This window comes from Bactrocera oleae, chromosome 6 (assembly GCF_042242935.1).
Source record: "Bactrocera oleae isolate idBacOlea1 chromosome 6, idBacOlea1, whole genome shotgun sequence".
Lineage (NCBI taxonomy): Eukaryota > Metazoa > Arthropoda > Insecta > Diptera > Tephritidae > Bactrocera > Bactrocera oleae.
In genome coordinates this window covers 64,615,839-64,632,616 of record NC_091540.1, presented here as the reverse complement: position 1 = coordinate 64,632,616, position 16,778 = coordinate 64,615,839, and the positions used below count along the sequence as shown (strand labels likewise).

Here is a 16,778-nt window from a genome sequence, read left to right as displayed (position 1 = left end):
TTAAAGGAACAGTACAAGCAAATTGTCGTGATGGGATTAGAGAGATGACAGAGGATCTAAACATCTCTTATGAATCGACTCAACATAGTTTGGTTAGTGTTTTGGGTATGAAGCGTATCAAGGCTAGACTCGTACCAAGAGACCTGAATATTTTACAAAATCGAGTACAGGTGGCAAATGAGATTCTTGACTAGCTGAGGACGCTACATTCAACGAACATATTCTTACTACTGACAAGATGTAGGTTTATGACTATAACATTGAAATTGTCCAAAAATCTAGCGAATGTCGTTCCAAAAATAAGCTGAAGCTGAAACTTCAAAGTCTGTCAAAAATCAAGATGATGCTCATCGTTTCCTTTGATTAAGGTTGTGGAGTTCAGCATGAATTCGTTCGACAGGGTCAATAAGGAGTATTATTTGGCCGTTTTTAAGCATCTACGTGAATAATGAATTCGTCGTAAACGACCGAATTTGTGTGCGGAAAATTCATGGATTTTCACTAAATGACTAAATCCAAAAAAAAAGTCTATTCGATTCTATAAATCTTTAATATATAAAAGTAATGCTGAATAAACTTATGAATTCAATGTAAATAATCTATTTCGTGAAACCAACCTCAATATAATATTTCAAGCACATATATGGTACTTTATGCAAGATATCGCGGCCAACTCTAATAAACATGCAGCAAATGTAATTGCGCAAAAATCTGCAACAAATTTGGCTAAACTTTACACCATTTAAAACACAATTAAAAGCGAAGAACAAACTTGGTTCAAAAACCAAACATACAAACAACAATAATATATTACAAGAAAAACAAAAACGAAAATGACATGAAAAACAATTACAGTCACGTCAAAATTAAACAACAATGACAAAATAATAAGTGAGCCTGCGAGTGAGCGAGCAAGTTGGACAAACCGCTGAGCCGCCTAACTGGGTCATGTCAAATTAAATTGTCTACGCGCGAGTGGAAGTGCAAGACACACACCAATCGCAGCACAATGGCAACCACCGTACCGCTCAAAACAATGAACAAAGTAGAAAAAACAAAAGCAGAACAGAAAAACTAAACAACACTTGGGGGGTTCAAATCATAGGAATTTTTAAATTCGATAAACCATGGATGACTCGCAACTATTTAATCGTCGGTTGGTCAACAACCGCTGTTGAGGGTCTAAGTGCGCCTCGAGGCGACGTAGAGTGTGACGCAGTATTTGTGCGTTTTAACAGGCGACTTCTGAATGAACAGCGGCAAATGTTTTCAAGCTTTGAAAACATGAATGCGCTGCGTTTGCGCATGACAACGCTGCTCGGACTCGCTGACTCGGCTGCGGTTGAGTGCACAGCAAAGGCAAATGAGAAGACATATTTTAAATAGTAGTCTACAAATAATAATATGAAAAAAAAAAATTAAACACACGTAATTTATTGCAAAAGTTGTATTTTAATTTTTTACTTTTATTTTGTATACAGTTACTTTTTGCACGTACAAGACTCACCAGACACTGTGGCGACTGCTCACTTTTCTCTCAGCTTGACGTGGATCAGCGTTTGGTATTTATCGTAATGTTTTGTGTTTGTTAGCATTTTTGTTTAAAAAGTTTTTAATGATCGAAGTGTATATGTATTTGTGGGTGAGGCATTAATAATGGTAATACAGTAACCTTGACATATCATCACTAATTATTCAATTTATTTATGTACATATATTATACTACATATATTGTCAGCCTTTCTAAATAGTTATAGCACGTTTGCTGGAAACTAACTTTTAATAGCTACTGTATGTTATTTTCTCAGATACCTCTTTGCTTGAATTATGTACTACTAAATCCTACATGTAATTTCTTCTAGGCTCACACAATAATGCAATTAGCACTTTCATAGAATTTTCTTACATCGCAGATTTGAAGGGCATTGTTTTTTTTCAGGTTTTACCTCTTTTTTAGTTTTAATAACTCGGTCCACTATTATATACATAAAATGTATGCTGTAAAGCGTCAGATAAATGATTTTTAAAGCAGACTCGTTAGCTCAAAAGGTGTTTCCTCAACTTCTGTATCTTTGGTGGCGTCTTAAAAGAAATCCTTTTTTAAGGTTACTCTTTCTATAAGTTTTAATGCTCAGGTTCTTTGATATTGTTTCTTATGGTACATCTTTACGAGATGCTTGACTAAACATCTTTCATCATTCAGTTCCTTCGTGTTATTGCAACTTCAGTGATGGGAGATCTTTCCTTGGTTAATAAAAGAAGAAGAATTTTAAAGTTCGTAGACGAAAAGTTTTTATCTAGCCTTTTCAGGGTTTCTACAGATTCTCAAATAACATTCCAGTCATATTCACTAATATGTTTGTAGCATTTTATTCCTGCTTTGATGTTCTCTGAAAATGTTGTAAGCCGTTTGCAGTTATCCTATTAGGGACTTGAACTAATTAGTAATTAACATATAATATGAAATCAAGGTTTAATGTGGAGTAGAAAAAATTGATAATGGTAATTTAAAAATTAATATTTGTGGTCCACTTTTTAATTAGAAATATACAAAACTAACGAGAATCCAACCATCGAAGGAACAACAAGTCTAACAAATCCTCTACCACCTAATTAGAAAAATACTCGAAATCGCTTTAGAAAATTTCGACATTTTCTTCGAGCTCATTATAATGCAACATTAAGAAAGTCTTCTTTGTTAAGACGAGTGCCACGGCAACGGACCAATTTAGTAAAACCATCAACTGAAGGTAATTTATTTCTTTGTACTTTACTACCTTTGCAGTTAATGCAACTTTTAGTTCGTTAACTTCGGTTAATCACTTTATCTTCGACAGCTATACGCTTGAGTGGCACCATCCGCCCACACAAGTTTGCGAGGTACGTGCAACGGACAATTTTTGTTGTCTTTTGTTTTGTTGCTTTTTATTTTTTGGGGTTCATGAACCGTTTCCCTGCAGTTGCTTGCTACAGAGCCTACACCTTAACGAAGAAAAAAAGAAAAAACAACTACAAAAACAGTAAGACGCCAACTGAAAGGTAAGACGAAAATGGAAAAGCTTCTACAGCAACAGCAACATTCGCAGCACGAGCAACACGAATAACACGAACAACGCCAATACGATAAAGTCTAGGAAGTTTATCCAAATAGCCAGGCCAATGGCTTTAACGTGAGGTTACGAAAAGGTGCAGCAATGGGTTAATGTTGACTCTTTGTACAAATGTATGACAGCATATATAGCTTGATATATACATATGTACATACATACATATACACGTACATATGTGTGTTTGTGCCTTGCACGAAACAATTCGAAGTCGGTTAGCTAAGCGCATGCAGCATTATGTTGCATGCCACCACTTATGTTGTTGTTTTATGTGCACAATTTTTTGTAAGCTTGTGTTTTTGTTGTACTTGTGTTGCAAATTGATTGAAATGTATGCAGAATAAGACGGCAAAAAAGTATTATATATGTGGCAATTTGTTTCATACCTCACGAGGCATATAAAGATATTTGTTGCACAAACGGCACTATCATCCGCAGGCGTAGATGTATGATCCCACTGCAGCACGCACCAACAATTACACGTGCTTGGCATACAGGGAGCGTGTTTTAAATGAAAGTGATTTTTCAAATAATATTCAAATAAGTTTTTTAAATCCCATCTTTTTATCAATCCCGAAATTTCGGGATTTTAAATTTACGACTTCGAGATCTCGCAAACGTACAGGGTGAGTGTTTAATTTGAATTTATTTTTTAAATGTTATTCGAGTAGTTTTTTTAAACTGCATATCTTTGTCAATGCCGAAATTTCGGGTTTTTAAACTTACAATTTCGAGATCCCGAAATCGTACAGCATAAGCTTTTGAAATTTTAATCGAGTATTTTTCTGTGCCATATGTTTATCCATTCTGTATTTCGGGATTTTAAGGTCACGATTTCGGGATCCCGATTTTGTTTTTTTAATTTTGCAATACTCTTTTTTGGTGATAAATATTGGAGTCTGTGAAGCTTCATAGCGAAGATGCAATCAAAATAATAGTTGAGTGTCAGGTCCATCGTAATATTATCTGTAAGGTACGTCTTACCTTCCTTATGTTTCGAGACGAGGCAGCACCAAATTTCGCAATTATGGGTAGGCTTTTCGACTAGAACAGTAAAATAAATATACCATTAATTGCACTTTTGATATATATTGGAATAGAATCGGAATCATTCGAATCTTACAAAAGATTTTCCCGCTATCGAGTATAAGGAACCAATGCTTTAAAATCTCGAAAGATCTATAAGACTATTCAAGGCTCCTGGCATATTTAAAGACATTCAAAACTTTTCTAAATGCTTTTAAAATTCCTTAGTTACTAATAAAAGAAAACAAGGTTTCTCATAAGGCAACCACCCTGTAAACATCAACGGAAATAGTTTTCCATTTTCTGCCTCTTCGTTTTTTCTTCCAGCTGAATAATTTATTTCTTTTTTTTTTTATTGGTTCGGTGCTCATTTGATTGCTTCGATGCTCTCATTGCGCGTCTGCGAATTCATGCAACAATATCAACAAAAAGTTGCAAGTGACTATGTGAATGTATGTACCTATGTTCATACATAAGTAGCACACCCACATGTTGCACGTTTCAGTTTTTGATTTCTTCACTCGCCTTAATGCCGCCTCTGCAGCTTTTGGCCGCGTTTTGCTTCGCATTCCACACTTTCCTTTGTCATTTTGCTGTTATCTTTATATATGCAGCTTGCGACATCCTTCCTGGTCGGTCTTATGCAATGCTCAAACATGTTGGTAAACTTACAACATGTGTATATATGTAAATGGATTTGTAGGACACATGAATATGGAAGCAAATGCAAATTGTAAAACATACCATACATCTTAACATAAGGGTGGCTGGGAACTATGAATGTAAATTATCGACTGTAATTTTATGGTTTTAATAAAATCGATATTGTACTGGCATCCGGTTAGCGTAAATTTGTAATGGATACAGTAACAGTTTGAAGTCATGGGTTTGGGAGGCTCATGTGCATCCACCTTATAGTCCGGACCTGGCAATAAGGGTCTATAGTCCCTAGCGAATAAAATTCTACTAGTAAAAAATTCGCTTCAAGAGAAGCTTTTAAGAATCGACTATCCCATTTTTTTTTTGCCCTTAGGGACGAATGTTTCTATGAGCGTGGCATTTTGAAGTTACTTTCGACATGGCAGCAAGAACAAAGCAGCGCATATTTAATACATACATATAAATTTAATACAACATTAATGCAGTTCGTTATACTAAACCTACTATGTCTAGTCCTTTTATAGGACTCCGTGAAAATTGAACTATCCTTTGACCTCGACGATAATTATAATGTTTTTGTGTTGAATTTTTGATCATTATTTCCGCGAATTCTCATACAAACACCAACACACCCTAAAGTATATATATATTTAGGAATTTCTTACCCACAAACTAACAGTAATTTGCTGTTATATCCTTGCACACCTACTATATTATGATAACTACCTTGATATCGTATTAAGTCTATTTTTATGTATATGTATATGCACCAAGTTAATTAAATAAGTAAAAAATAAATTTTACAACTATTAAGTGCAGTAATATTTAAATGGTCTGACAACATCAACGCGTTTGAACTTATTAGGTAATTACACCCAGAAGGACGAAAAGCATAAAAATACACTTAATTTATTTACATTTGAAAGTGTATTTATAAGATAAAAATGCATCTCAGAAAAAATAAGATCTCATAATTTTATAATTATTACGAATTTATAAAATTTTTAACTTAAACTTATTTTGTAAGATATTATTGAATACAAAAGATTGCACTGATCATAATGGGAAAATTGATATATAGTCATATAGTGCAAAATCGCCTAAAAGTATACATATAGTAATATTTTTAGCTCTAAATAGTAATCTAGATCTATTACAAACAATTATTAAAGCAACTATTTGGTTTGGTTATTTATTAATGGCCCCTTTGAGAAACTAGTATTGAAAAAATGGGCAAAATGGGTAAAATGAATTCGTAAAAGAATCTAGTCTACAATTTTTATTTCTGTCCAATGAGTGAAAATTAAGTTATGGTTAAAATCGAGAACACGCCTGGTTAGTCTTTATAAATTTCCACACAACAAAAAAAAAACAATAATTTTAGATTTATTAAACGACTGCTATAGAATATACGGACCACATTAATACCCGAACATAAGACGGTAATTTTTCAGAACAATATGTGGTTTGCATTATGTCAAAATCAATGACGTTAAACTGAAAATTCAATGACACAGAAGCATGCGTCAGGATGATGAAAAATGTTCACAAATTTGAGTGATCAACTTCGACTCCACAATTACAGCAATGTACCTGGATGTGACACAGCACTGCTGGCGTCGAGTGGCGACTCTCCTTTCGTCTCCAGAAAGCTGCAACCGCAATTGGCATCTGGAAACGTGACTCACCACATAGAATACTGGCATCAATAACGAAAAGTCTAAACAAGTGGTATATACCTACAAGCCCAAGCGCAAAGAGGCAAATATGGAGAGACCACATGAAAATCAAGAGAACCCAGTTCTGATTAAGGTTTGCACAGTTGTATTGGCTCCTTAGGTCAAGCTCCTGTCTCATACTAAAGAACAAGCTACACATATATAAGGCAATACTTAGACCGATCTGATCGTATGGGGACCAAATCTGGGGCAACTCAACTGAACCACATTTTAAAGTGATTCAAGCCTTTCAAAATAAAGTTTTTTGAAATATAGCGGGTGCACCATTTTATGTGGGAAGCGACATCCTCCATTCAGACCTAAGCGTGCCCACTGTGAAGGAAACTATAAAGGAATTAAGTAGGCGTTATCTCTTTCGATTGGAGACCCATGATAACAACCCTGCGATCCAACTGCTGGACAATAGTCAACAACGTGGAAGACTAAAAAGATACCACCCATTAGACCGCTTCTTTCGATTTAATTAATCTCACCATAATTTATGCATAATTACTGCATTTTAATTTAATTAAGATATTAAAGAAATCTAATTTTAATATTAAAAAAAATCTTAACAGAATCGAGTTAATGTAAAGGATCGGCGAAATGCCATAGAAAAGTAAATTTGTACAAAAAAAAAAATGTCAAAAAATAATCGAAAAATTTTAACAAAAATTGTATGAATTTATGAAACAATTTCTCGTTTCATATTTAAAATTAGACTAGGTAGTAGGTTTGATAGTTTTTGAAACCAAAAAAATCATAGTAGGATGAAACCCATTAGAAGATAAAATGAAGTCGGGAAGAGGAGGAGTTAAGCTGAAGTTTTAAGGGTTAAAAATGGTCTATCTCGATTTCCGACAAACTTCTAGTCCACTTTTAAAGGCTTCTACACTGACTTAAATCTTCAAACTGGGCAAATTTGTTCTGTTTTCCGCTTGCATTTTTGAGGACAAAATTCTCATAATTTTTTTCTCCAACATTTTTCACAGCACATCTATTATCAAATTGCAGACGTGTAGCAGCACGCTATAGTGGGTGTACAAAATATAGAAAATGTGTTCAGCACTTAACAATGTTTGAATTTCCTTCAATTAAAGTGAGGTTATGTACGATAATACACCACAATGACACGAAGATATATGAGATATGTCAGAAATTTCGTCAAATAATGTTATCATTTACAAAGCTAAGACAAAATGGTACAAACTGAAACTTTAATTTACGACATGAAAGGATTTATAAATAAATGTTTTTGGTTTTGTTGTTACAATTGAAATAGTCAACTGTAAATAAGAGCTTGTGACATTTTAATGGATTTCTTATTTGATATTTCTTTGTTTTTTGTATCTTTTTTTAACACTCGTTACTCGTTGATATGTCTGTGCATTGGCACGATTTTCCAATAGGTAATTTTCCGCCAACAACGACGCCGTCATGCACTTTTGTCACCTTGTGACAGTTGTTTGACTCCATTTGACTCTTTGGAGCGCGCCAGTCAAACAAACAGGCAAGCGACCAAGCGAACGAACGGCGGAAAAGTGAACGGACAGATGGACCAAGTGACAACGGGTCATGTTGGCAGAACCGGGTGGCAGACAGCGGGCGAGCGTGGCGCGGCACGGTTATTTGAGTATCGAAGATATATAAATGAAAAATGTGATCGCTCGCGGCGCCTGCGCAAGCCACTGCACAAGGTAGTGAGGGGCAGCGGGGCAATACACATATAAACTTAATATTATGGCAGACAAAATGGACAAATATACAATTGAAAATGTATTATTTTAAAATTGTTTTTTTTTTCGATTTGGTTTTACTTACAGTCTCGACTCATGCCCGCCGAGAGGCATTTCTTGAAGCGACAATATTGGCAACGATTTCGATTCAAACGTATCACCAGACATTTACCATCACGCAGGCAACGATATTCAATTTGTTTTTGTATGCTGCGACGAAAGAAACCCTGCAAAATGAATAGTAAATGGAAATTAATTTAAAATAAAAAATAGAAAAATCCATTAGGTTTTGTTTTTGGTGTTTTCCGTTTTCAATTGTTTGTGTGGGTGTTTGTGTGTGTATCTCACCTTACAACCCTCGCACGAGGTTACACCATAATGGTAGCCGGACGCTTTGTCGCCACAAACTTTGCACGGCACAAATGATTTCGTAACGCTGTTGGAATTGGAGTCCGCTATGGCAAATTGCTGATCTGTAATTGGAGTGCACACGAGTGTTTAATGTTGCAATTGTAGATTAAAAAAACAAATCGAAAATCACTGTTTTTACTTATGATCTTTAAAATTATAACATTTTTGCTTATAGTAATATATACATGCATATATAATAAGTAGGGTGGCTCAAAAAAAAATAATGTTTTTTTTCGCTTCGTACTGTGAAAAATTGGTTGATAGACACGTCTAAGAAAGGCTCTCCAAGTATGAGCTCTTCATTGTAATGGGAAGGTCCTTCGCCAAACGGTTTGCTATTTTTTTTTTCTTATTTTTAGCTAGAAACATTCATATCTCGCTTCCAGAGTCAGTAATATTCAGTCAGTAAAAAGCATAAGAAGAAGATCCAACATATATTTGAGAAAGGTTAAATTTAAACATATCTTGAAAAAGATATACCATTTCTCGAAAATAGTAATATTAATAGAGAAAAACCTGAAAAGTTTCATTTATTCTACTTCATTCATATATGAATTAAGGATATACAAAATATGGTTTACATTTTGTACTTTCAAAATCTTCTAAAATATCGGAATTAATGTCCCTAATGTATGTAGTATATAATTTACTTTAGGCAGAACCACAAAGGTCTACTAACATAATATTACAATAATACGCAAATTGTATACGATAATGATCCCTAAAACATCCAGAAATCGTTCCATTTGGCGATAGCTTCAAATGATTCAAAAATTTTCTTGAAGCATTTCCAAAACAAACCCAAATAGAACCATTTAAGCCCACAGTAGTCCTGACAACATCTCAATAAGCTGACATCATAGTCCTGAAAACAAGTTTGAAAAGATCGCGAAATGGTTCTAAAACAGTTTTGAAATAATTCCAAAATAATCGAGAAAAAATCCCGAATGGTCCAAAAATTATCCCGTTTTATATTTCTAACTTGCGAAGTCTAACTCGAATGCTTTAAAGATATTTCAGAAATTTTTCAGTTTTGAATTACTAAAAAAATTAAAAAACTTTAGGACGATATTGATATTGAAAGGAGCATGGCAAGGAAGGTCAAAACGCGGTGAAATGGTAGAGCGGGATGCAAAACTGTAAAAGTCATATGCCAAGCGGTAGAACAGAAATAAACAAAGTTCCTGCTCACTCTTGACAGAAGGAACTGTACGGACGTTTCAAGAATTAGGTGACCCTACGGTATGAGACACTGGAAGAGGTATCGATAGAGAGTCCTCAGAACATACTGAAACTCGTGTCAAGCATGGATGCACGTAACGGCACTCCATCTGGCTTTGCTAAGGATCGAAACTGGTATATGCGTGTCTCATTAACCTACCAGATTAACCTAACCGCACCTTAAAGAACTGAAAACAAGGAAGGATGAAAGAAAAAATGAGAAGGAAAGGTTGTTTACAACCCTAACCCCAGTCCTTTGTGCTTTCGAAATAATAAGAGGGAGATTTCGAGCTATTTTGTAAGTAAAACATAGTTAAATACAATTCATTAGAGATCAGCTAAACGTGAACATATCGGCATTATTCGCTACTATAAATTGGAAATTTTAACTTTTCTGGGGTTTGGAACTGTAATTCGAGCATGTTCTCTTAATTTATTTCAATTCAATAACTAATTTAGTGCAGTTAAAGTTAAAAATTATGTAGTCTCACCCTAGCCTCGTTAGTCTGCTAATAACCTCAACTTTCATTAATTACAATACCGAAACCCAAGATAAGTCAGATGAACTAAAATTATTATCTCGTGATAATATTATAAATATTATATATCATTGAAATCAGTTCTATTAAAAATACGTAAAAAAAAGCTCAAATTGTTGATTTATTACAATTTTACATCTATACCATAGTTGAGTATTAATGCCGTTATATGTATACCTGAAACGTAATTTCATAGTTTCAATCAACTAATTCAACGCTGCACATTCCAAGTATTTTTTCCGTTTTCAATACACTGATGAGATTTGTGTGTAAAACCTAATTAATCTTCTTGTAAATATGTATATACCTACATATATGTACTTACATAGATACAGATGTTTCCGTGGACACACGGAAGTAGCTGTAGCAAATGTTACTCATACGCACTGTCGGATGCAGGGGAAAGTTGCGAAGCACTTATTCGCCTATGTATTACTGCATATCCGTTAGCAATGTGCTAACACATGAACGTGATTTATTTTCTACCATTAATTTTCACTTTCTATTTTCCTTCCGCAATAGTTTCATCTTTCGTCTTATGCGTTTGCTTTACATCCGCAGCGCGTGCGCTCTCGCTTGTAATTGATATTGATGAGCAATAATTCACGTAGATGTTGCTTTCTTTCAATTGTTTTTCTTGCTGTTAATTTTACATTGTTTTTATTGTTGTATGCGAACTGCGCAATGGATGGTAATTGTCGTCATGACAGCTGACTAATGACAGCTCAAAGATACGAAACGTGACTTTTATTTTACTCATATGTGTACTAAGTTTATGTATTTAAGTGGGTATTTTGCCATTTTATAGAGGCAGTTTTGAAATAAATCTTCCTTAGCCTCCGTAGACTTTATGAAACCAACACCAATATCCAGCACTGAAGACAAAATTGATATCTCGTGTGTTCTTTTAGATATTTTGATTTCTTTATTATCTTTTGGCGACCTTCCTGTTTCCATTCCAAGCAGATAGAGATATAATCTCATATTTTGTGTAACCCAATCGATCTAATAAACCTTAAGCACCTTCTAAAATCATTCAAATTATAATCAACTCACATAAACGAAAGATATCTGGATACAATAAGCAATATGAAAATAACAGTTAAAAGAAAACCCACGGGTATATATATTGGCGTATATTTACTGATTTTCTTGCAACGATATTTCTTTACTCTTTATTTCATAAGCCGTCCACAGCCACGTGTACGCGTGCATTCCGCCTTGGCTGCTACTTAATTCGTGCCACAAAGTAGCATATCAGCTTTGCCCATCAAACTTTTCCTTGGGGTACTTTTCAGCATTATTGCTGTTGCAGCTGTAGTAAATCCCACTTAAGTGGCAAATTAACTGTTTAAGGTAAACCACGGACCACGGAAAAAAGAAAATTCGTATCAGGCGCAGATTCTTTCGCAAATGCAAGTATATACAATACCCTTTAGGGAAAACCAAAAGCACTAGCTCTGTACTGATTTAATTTTGATATATTTTGTGTAAATACTCAGGAACTACTCAATAACTAATTTATCTTCAATTTTCATGAAGCTCACTGGCAAATTTAGAGCGCTCAAATCTAAACTAATAGCAATAATTCAGTTCGGTATTGCTTTCCCCTAGTGTGGAACTAGTATAAATTACACTTCTTCAACAGGCATTCTGAAAACTATGAAGGTATACGAATGGTATTTATAGCAAACCTCTGAAAAAGGCTATATAGTATTTAATTATATGGATTCTTCTTTTGAGATTAACGTTTTGAAACCGCTTACGGAGAATGTTACCGAATATTCATAAATTATTTCAATCCGGTTATGCTGCTCCGTTTGTCCTTGTGAATGCTCTTATTACAATGAAAAGTCGTAAGCAAAGTCCAATCATGCCGATTACATTGCAAACTTCGAAATAAATTTTAATTGCATTTCTACTGATTGACTGATTATTGTAAAAACTTATAAACATCCTCGGGGCTGTCAAAAATATTTCGAGCAAAACTGAATTTTTGCATGAAATTTGGTCAAGCGAGTTCGATTTGTGTTTTTTGTTTCATTTCAACCATTTTCTGTTGTGTTGAAGAAAAAAAATATTTAAGCCAACTGCCTCTCGAACACTCTTCAGAGCTTTGAGGGAAACATCATGAGGAAATCTTAAGAGTCCGTACTTGGACAAAAATACTTTATCGCTGATCGATTAAAAATTAGCCCTAAAAGCCGTTTCCCGTCTATTCGCCTGATCGAAATTGCTCTTTTGTCAAAAAATTTTTCTATTATATAGTCTATTTAAATTATACCAGTTCTTTGTTCGATTCACCATTATCCATGGTTTAGTGTATCAATAATTGGTGATATGTTCTACGGGCAGGATTTGCGAATTTCTTAAATAAAAATTAAGTTTTTATTAATAATTTTTAATTAAGTTTCTAATTTTTAATCCCAATGTTGTGATTAAAAATTAAATTTTAATTTTTTAGTCCAAGATGATTGGGATTAAAAATTGAAGATATTATTTTTTGATTTCAATGAACGCAAAAAAAATGTTAATTCTAAAACAAATCCTTTTTTTTAATTATATGCTTGAGAGATTAAAATTTTTATTTTTTATTTTTCAGTCCGGTATGCGGGACTATATTTTTTTTTTGTTTTACTTCCATATTGGGGATTACAAAAAAGAAAAAAACATTTTTATTTAATTGTTATTTAAATAACTTTTTTAATGCATTATTTGCAACCCTGCCTACAGGGTATGATGAACTCTCCTGTTATATGTATGAAAATATGGATCCATGACCAGTAGGCATATATAATATGTTTGTTAATGCTCATACAACTGTAATTCTGTGCAATTTTTCCAGCTCGTAATTGAGCCTGGGAAAATTTTTATAGTAGCACAAATGTGTGTAAGTATGTAAGTGAGACAGCTTCGTTAACACGAAATCGATTGAATGACCGTTGAGCTGGGTTACGTAGTAGTGCTTTTGCATAGCTGTTTATTGTTGTTGTACTCGATTGCATTCCCAGCAAAAGTGATCTCTAATGAAATACAATGATTCTTTGCTTGATTATACATATCTGATCTGAGATTGTAAGACACATAAGTATGCAGCGAGAGAAGGTATATTTTTAAAGGTGATATAATCTGATTAGGCGGCCTACACATGCACTTAAACGAAGCTCGCGGAAATCAATCAAACCACTCAGTAATCATTTGTTACTTCAACTTCATACTGACTAATTTTTGGATTTCGAAAAGTTTGAGAAATTGTTTCCTTACTTTCTATTTTCATAGAAATATTGAAATTTCATACAAAATAGTTTCATTCAAGACTTCCAAATGGAATGAAAAATTTTGAGAAAAAAAAACTATAGCGAGAAATTTTTAAATTTTATTCTAATTATATTTTGTAATTATACCCTGAACACCTAGAAGAAAAAGTCCGAGACGTAAATAATCTACGTGGCATATCAAAATCAAGTTCTTGAACGGAAAACCTTTTTATTTGACAATATATAAGTACACAGAAAATTTGGCACAGATTATTTGCCAAAGCAACGCTATAATCTCCGAATAAATTGTTCATTTTATAATAGAATAGTTTATTATATTTTCTTAGTACTTACATATGCTTACTATTATAATAATAATCATAACTTCCTGTATTTGAATTTGTACGAGTTGTTGTCAAAAGACACGTCTCTGGATTTCCCTTTGCATAATATTTTCAATTCGTCATACAGTCCATCACACATTAGTACCTAGCAATCTCATACGCGGAACACGTAACTTTTACTCCCACGCATGCCATGTTCAAGTATTGCATATGCCGAACGGCATGCATGTGGCATGCCCCAAGTGAGTTGTACACAATCGTCCATTGAACTCGGAAAGTGGAAAATCGCAAATCACAAAATTTCGCAACGAAATTCACATAGGCACACGTACATATTTATGCACTTCCACACAAAAGGTAAAAATGTAATAGAAGTAAAAGGCAACACTGGTAACTGTAGACAGGTTTGTGAAAGGGAAAAAAGTTGCTTTCAAAATCACCAGAGAAAAAACACTCACCCACACAAAAAAAAGGCAAAAGTAAAAATAGAAAAAACAATAAACCAAAATCACTTTTCGGCTATGGAAATGGACATCGTGCTGATCGAGTAACCAAAAACTCACAACTGCCCCGGAGGAACGGCTTAAAAAAAATAAAAATAAAATAATGAAAAAGTTAACGGTCTGCTGCCCTTTCAAATATTACTAACATTGCACGGTGGTTAAGGATCACATTGGAGGGTGACAGAATTTTTGTAGAATAAAAATTAGTTTTATTATCGTCTTCAACTTAGCCTCCTTCTGAAATCAAATTTCCATACACTTGTTATAAGCCTCGGCTAGGATGTCCTTCGGTGCCTTCAGCGAATTTTGGTTTTTCGGTTTCGGCTCATTTTTGGAGCGCCATTCTCCAGCTTGTAGGAAAGTTTCGACATCAAATTCATCAAGCCATGTCTCGTGACCAGTAATGATATGTTTGATGATTGTAGTGTCTTAATTTGCGAGCTCTATTCGTCGTTTTTACAAAAGATTCACGCTTCATACCCAAAACATTAACCAAAATGAGATACTCTGCTATCTCTTCTATCCCCAAAACGACGACTTTCAAGCATTGCTTCTTTAACTTATTCGCTGTTACCATCATTAACAGAGGTGATACTCGTGTTAATGATAAAAAAAAAAATCCCGAAACCTCTTTTGCATTATTTTCAACGATTTCATAGCCATGATTTCAAGAAAAAAAAACGAAAATTTTAAATAAAATAAGTGTTTCTGTTATGCTCACCAACACTGTGAATCTAAAGTCATGCTGACCAGTGCGTTATACATAATATACATCTTGAAAAAATTGGGATTGTAGGGATAAAATATCTAAAATATATTCGAAAATAATTTATACAAACATTATTCTTTGCTACCACATTATTCTCATTTTCCATATTTGTGCAAATTTTCAGTGCAAACGAACCACTGTACGCTGCCTAAATCAATGCTGCTCTCGTGTTCGGCCCACGGCGACTTCCGTCTAATGCCACACTAACAACAATCAAAATGGCAGTGGTGGGCACGAGTAACTGCCGAAAAATTTGAATTTCAAATGAAAGACACACTTCGGCTGCGCCCCAACAAAAACAACAACAGCTGTAAATACATATGTACGCCGCCAAGCAACAACAACAACAACACCATGCAGCAGCAGCATAGCGAATACCATAAGGATAGCGAAAAGCGAAACTTATGTGCAGCAAAATAACTGCAACTCGTGTGGCAAGAGGCAAATGAACTGTGGTGAATGTCGAGTGGGTTGCAAGCAAATGAAGGAACAGTAGAAAAGCCACACCTACAACCCGCCACATGTACATATGTATGTATGATTATGTGTGCTAACGTCGGCTGACAGGCAGTAAAGCGAGCAATAACAGCATACCAAAGTGCTGCCACACAATGCTAAGTATGTGGCAAGTAGCTACATTCATGTTGCAAGCAATTGTTGCAGTTGCATTTCCTTTTCATTGTTGCTTATCTCGACGAATGCATCGTCGACGTCCACCAATTCAACCGAACGCAGTTCATGCCACAAACTATGCATACATACATACATATATGTGGTACGTGCTGCAGCCACACAGCACCACTTGAATGCAATGCCTTTGCCACTATATACACATACACACACACACCATCACCTCCGTTAGCGTGGCTTTGTGGCGGCGGTTAGGCGCAGCCCTTTTTTGTGGCAGCCACGTTGCTCTGCTTAATCTACATAATGGAAACATTAGAAACCGTTGTCGTAGTCGTTGCTGTCGAAGTACAAAAAACAACAAAACCAACAATATCAATGGTTGCTGGCAAACACACAGTGACGTTGGTTGGCAACGCATCAGCCGTCAGCTGCGCCTTCGCCGCTGCACACACTAGGAAGTGAAGTGAGTACTCGAATAACCGTCAAGTATCAACAGGCCATATGACTGTGTTGCATGTATAATTATTGCCTTTCATTTGTAATTGGAAATGTGCAAAGACAGCTAGAGCTAGATACAGAAAGTTAGAAAATTGTGAGATATCTGGATATACTCATATACCGGTATAGAACTTCTTCGCCCTGTATACCATTTACAAAAATATCAAAAAATTTAAAAAATAACAAATGAAAACAAGTAAGGGCTAAGTTCGGATGTAACCGAACATTTTATACTCTCGCAAAGTCAAATGGTATACTCGTTTGAGATTTATTTGTGGATTGGCTGATATTTTCGGTAGAAGGTCAACTATAGGCACTGGGGTCCACATATTTAGTACTTAGGGGCTTGAACAGTTTTG

General features: G+C 34.7%; 1 protein-coding gene across 3 annotated transcripts in view; it reads right to left on the bottom strand.

The window, feature by feature from the left end:
• Eip78C (Ecdysone-induced protein 78C) overlaps nucleotides 1-16,778 on the bottom strand; it is a 170,645-nt gene that overhangs the window by 115,291 nt on the left and 38,576 nt on the right. For all 3 annotated transcript variants that reach the window (XM_036364666.2, XM_036364661.2, XM_036364665.2), the window contains 2 exons: nucleotides 8,596-8,720; nucleotides 8,333-8,474 (listed from right to left, as the gene is read on the bottom strand). In XM_036364666.2, coding sequence (XP_036220559.2) covers nucleotides 8,333-8,474; nucleotides 8,596-8,720 — 267 coding nt within the window. The remainder of the gene's footprint in view (nucleotides 1-8,332; nucleotides 8,475-8,595; nucleotides 8,721-16,778) is intronic.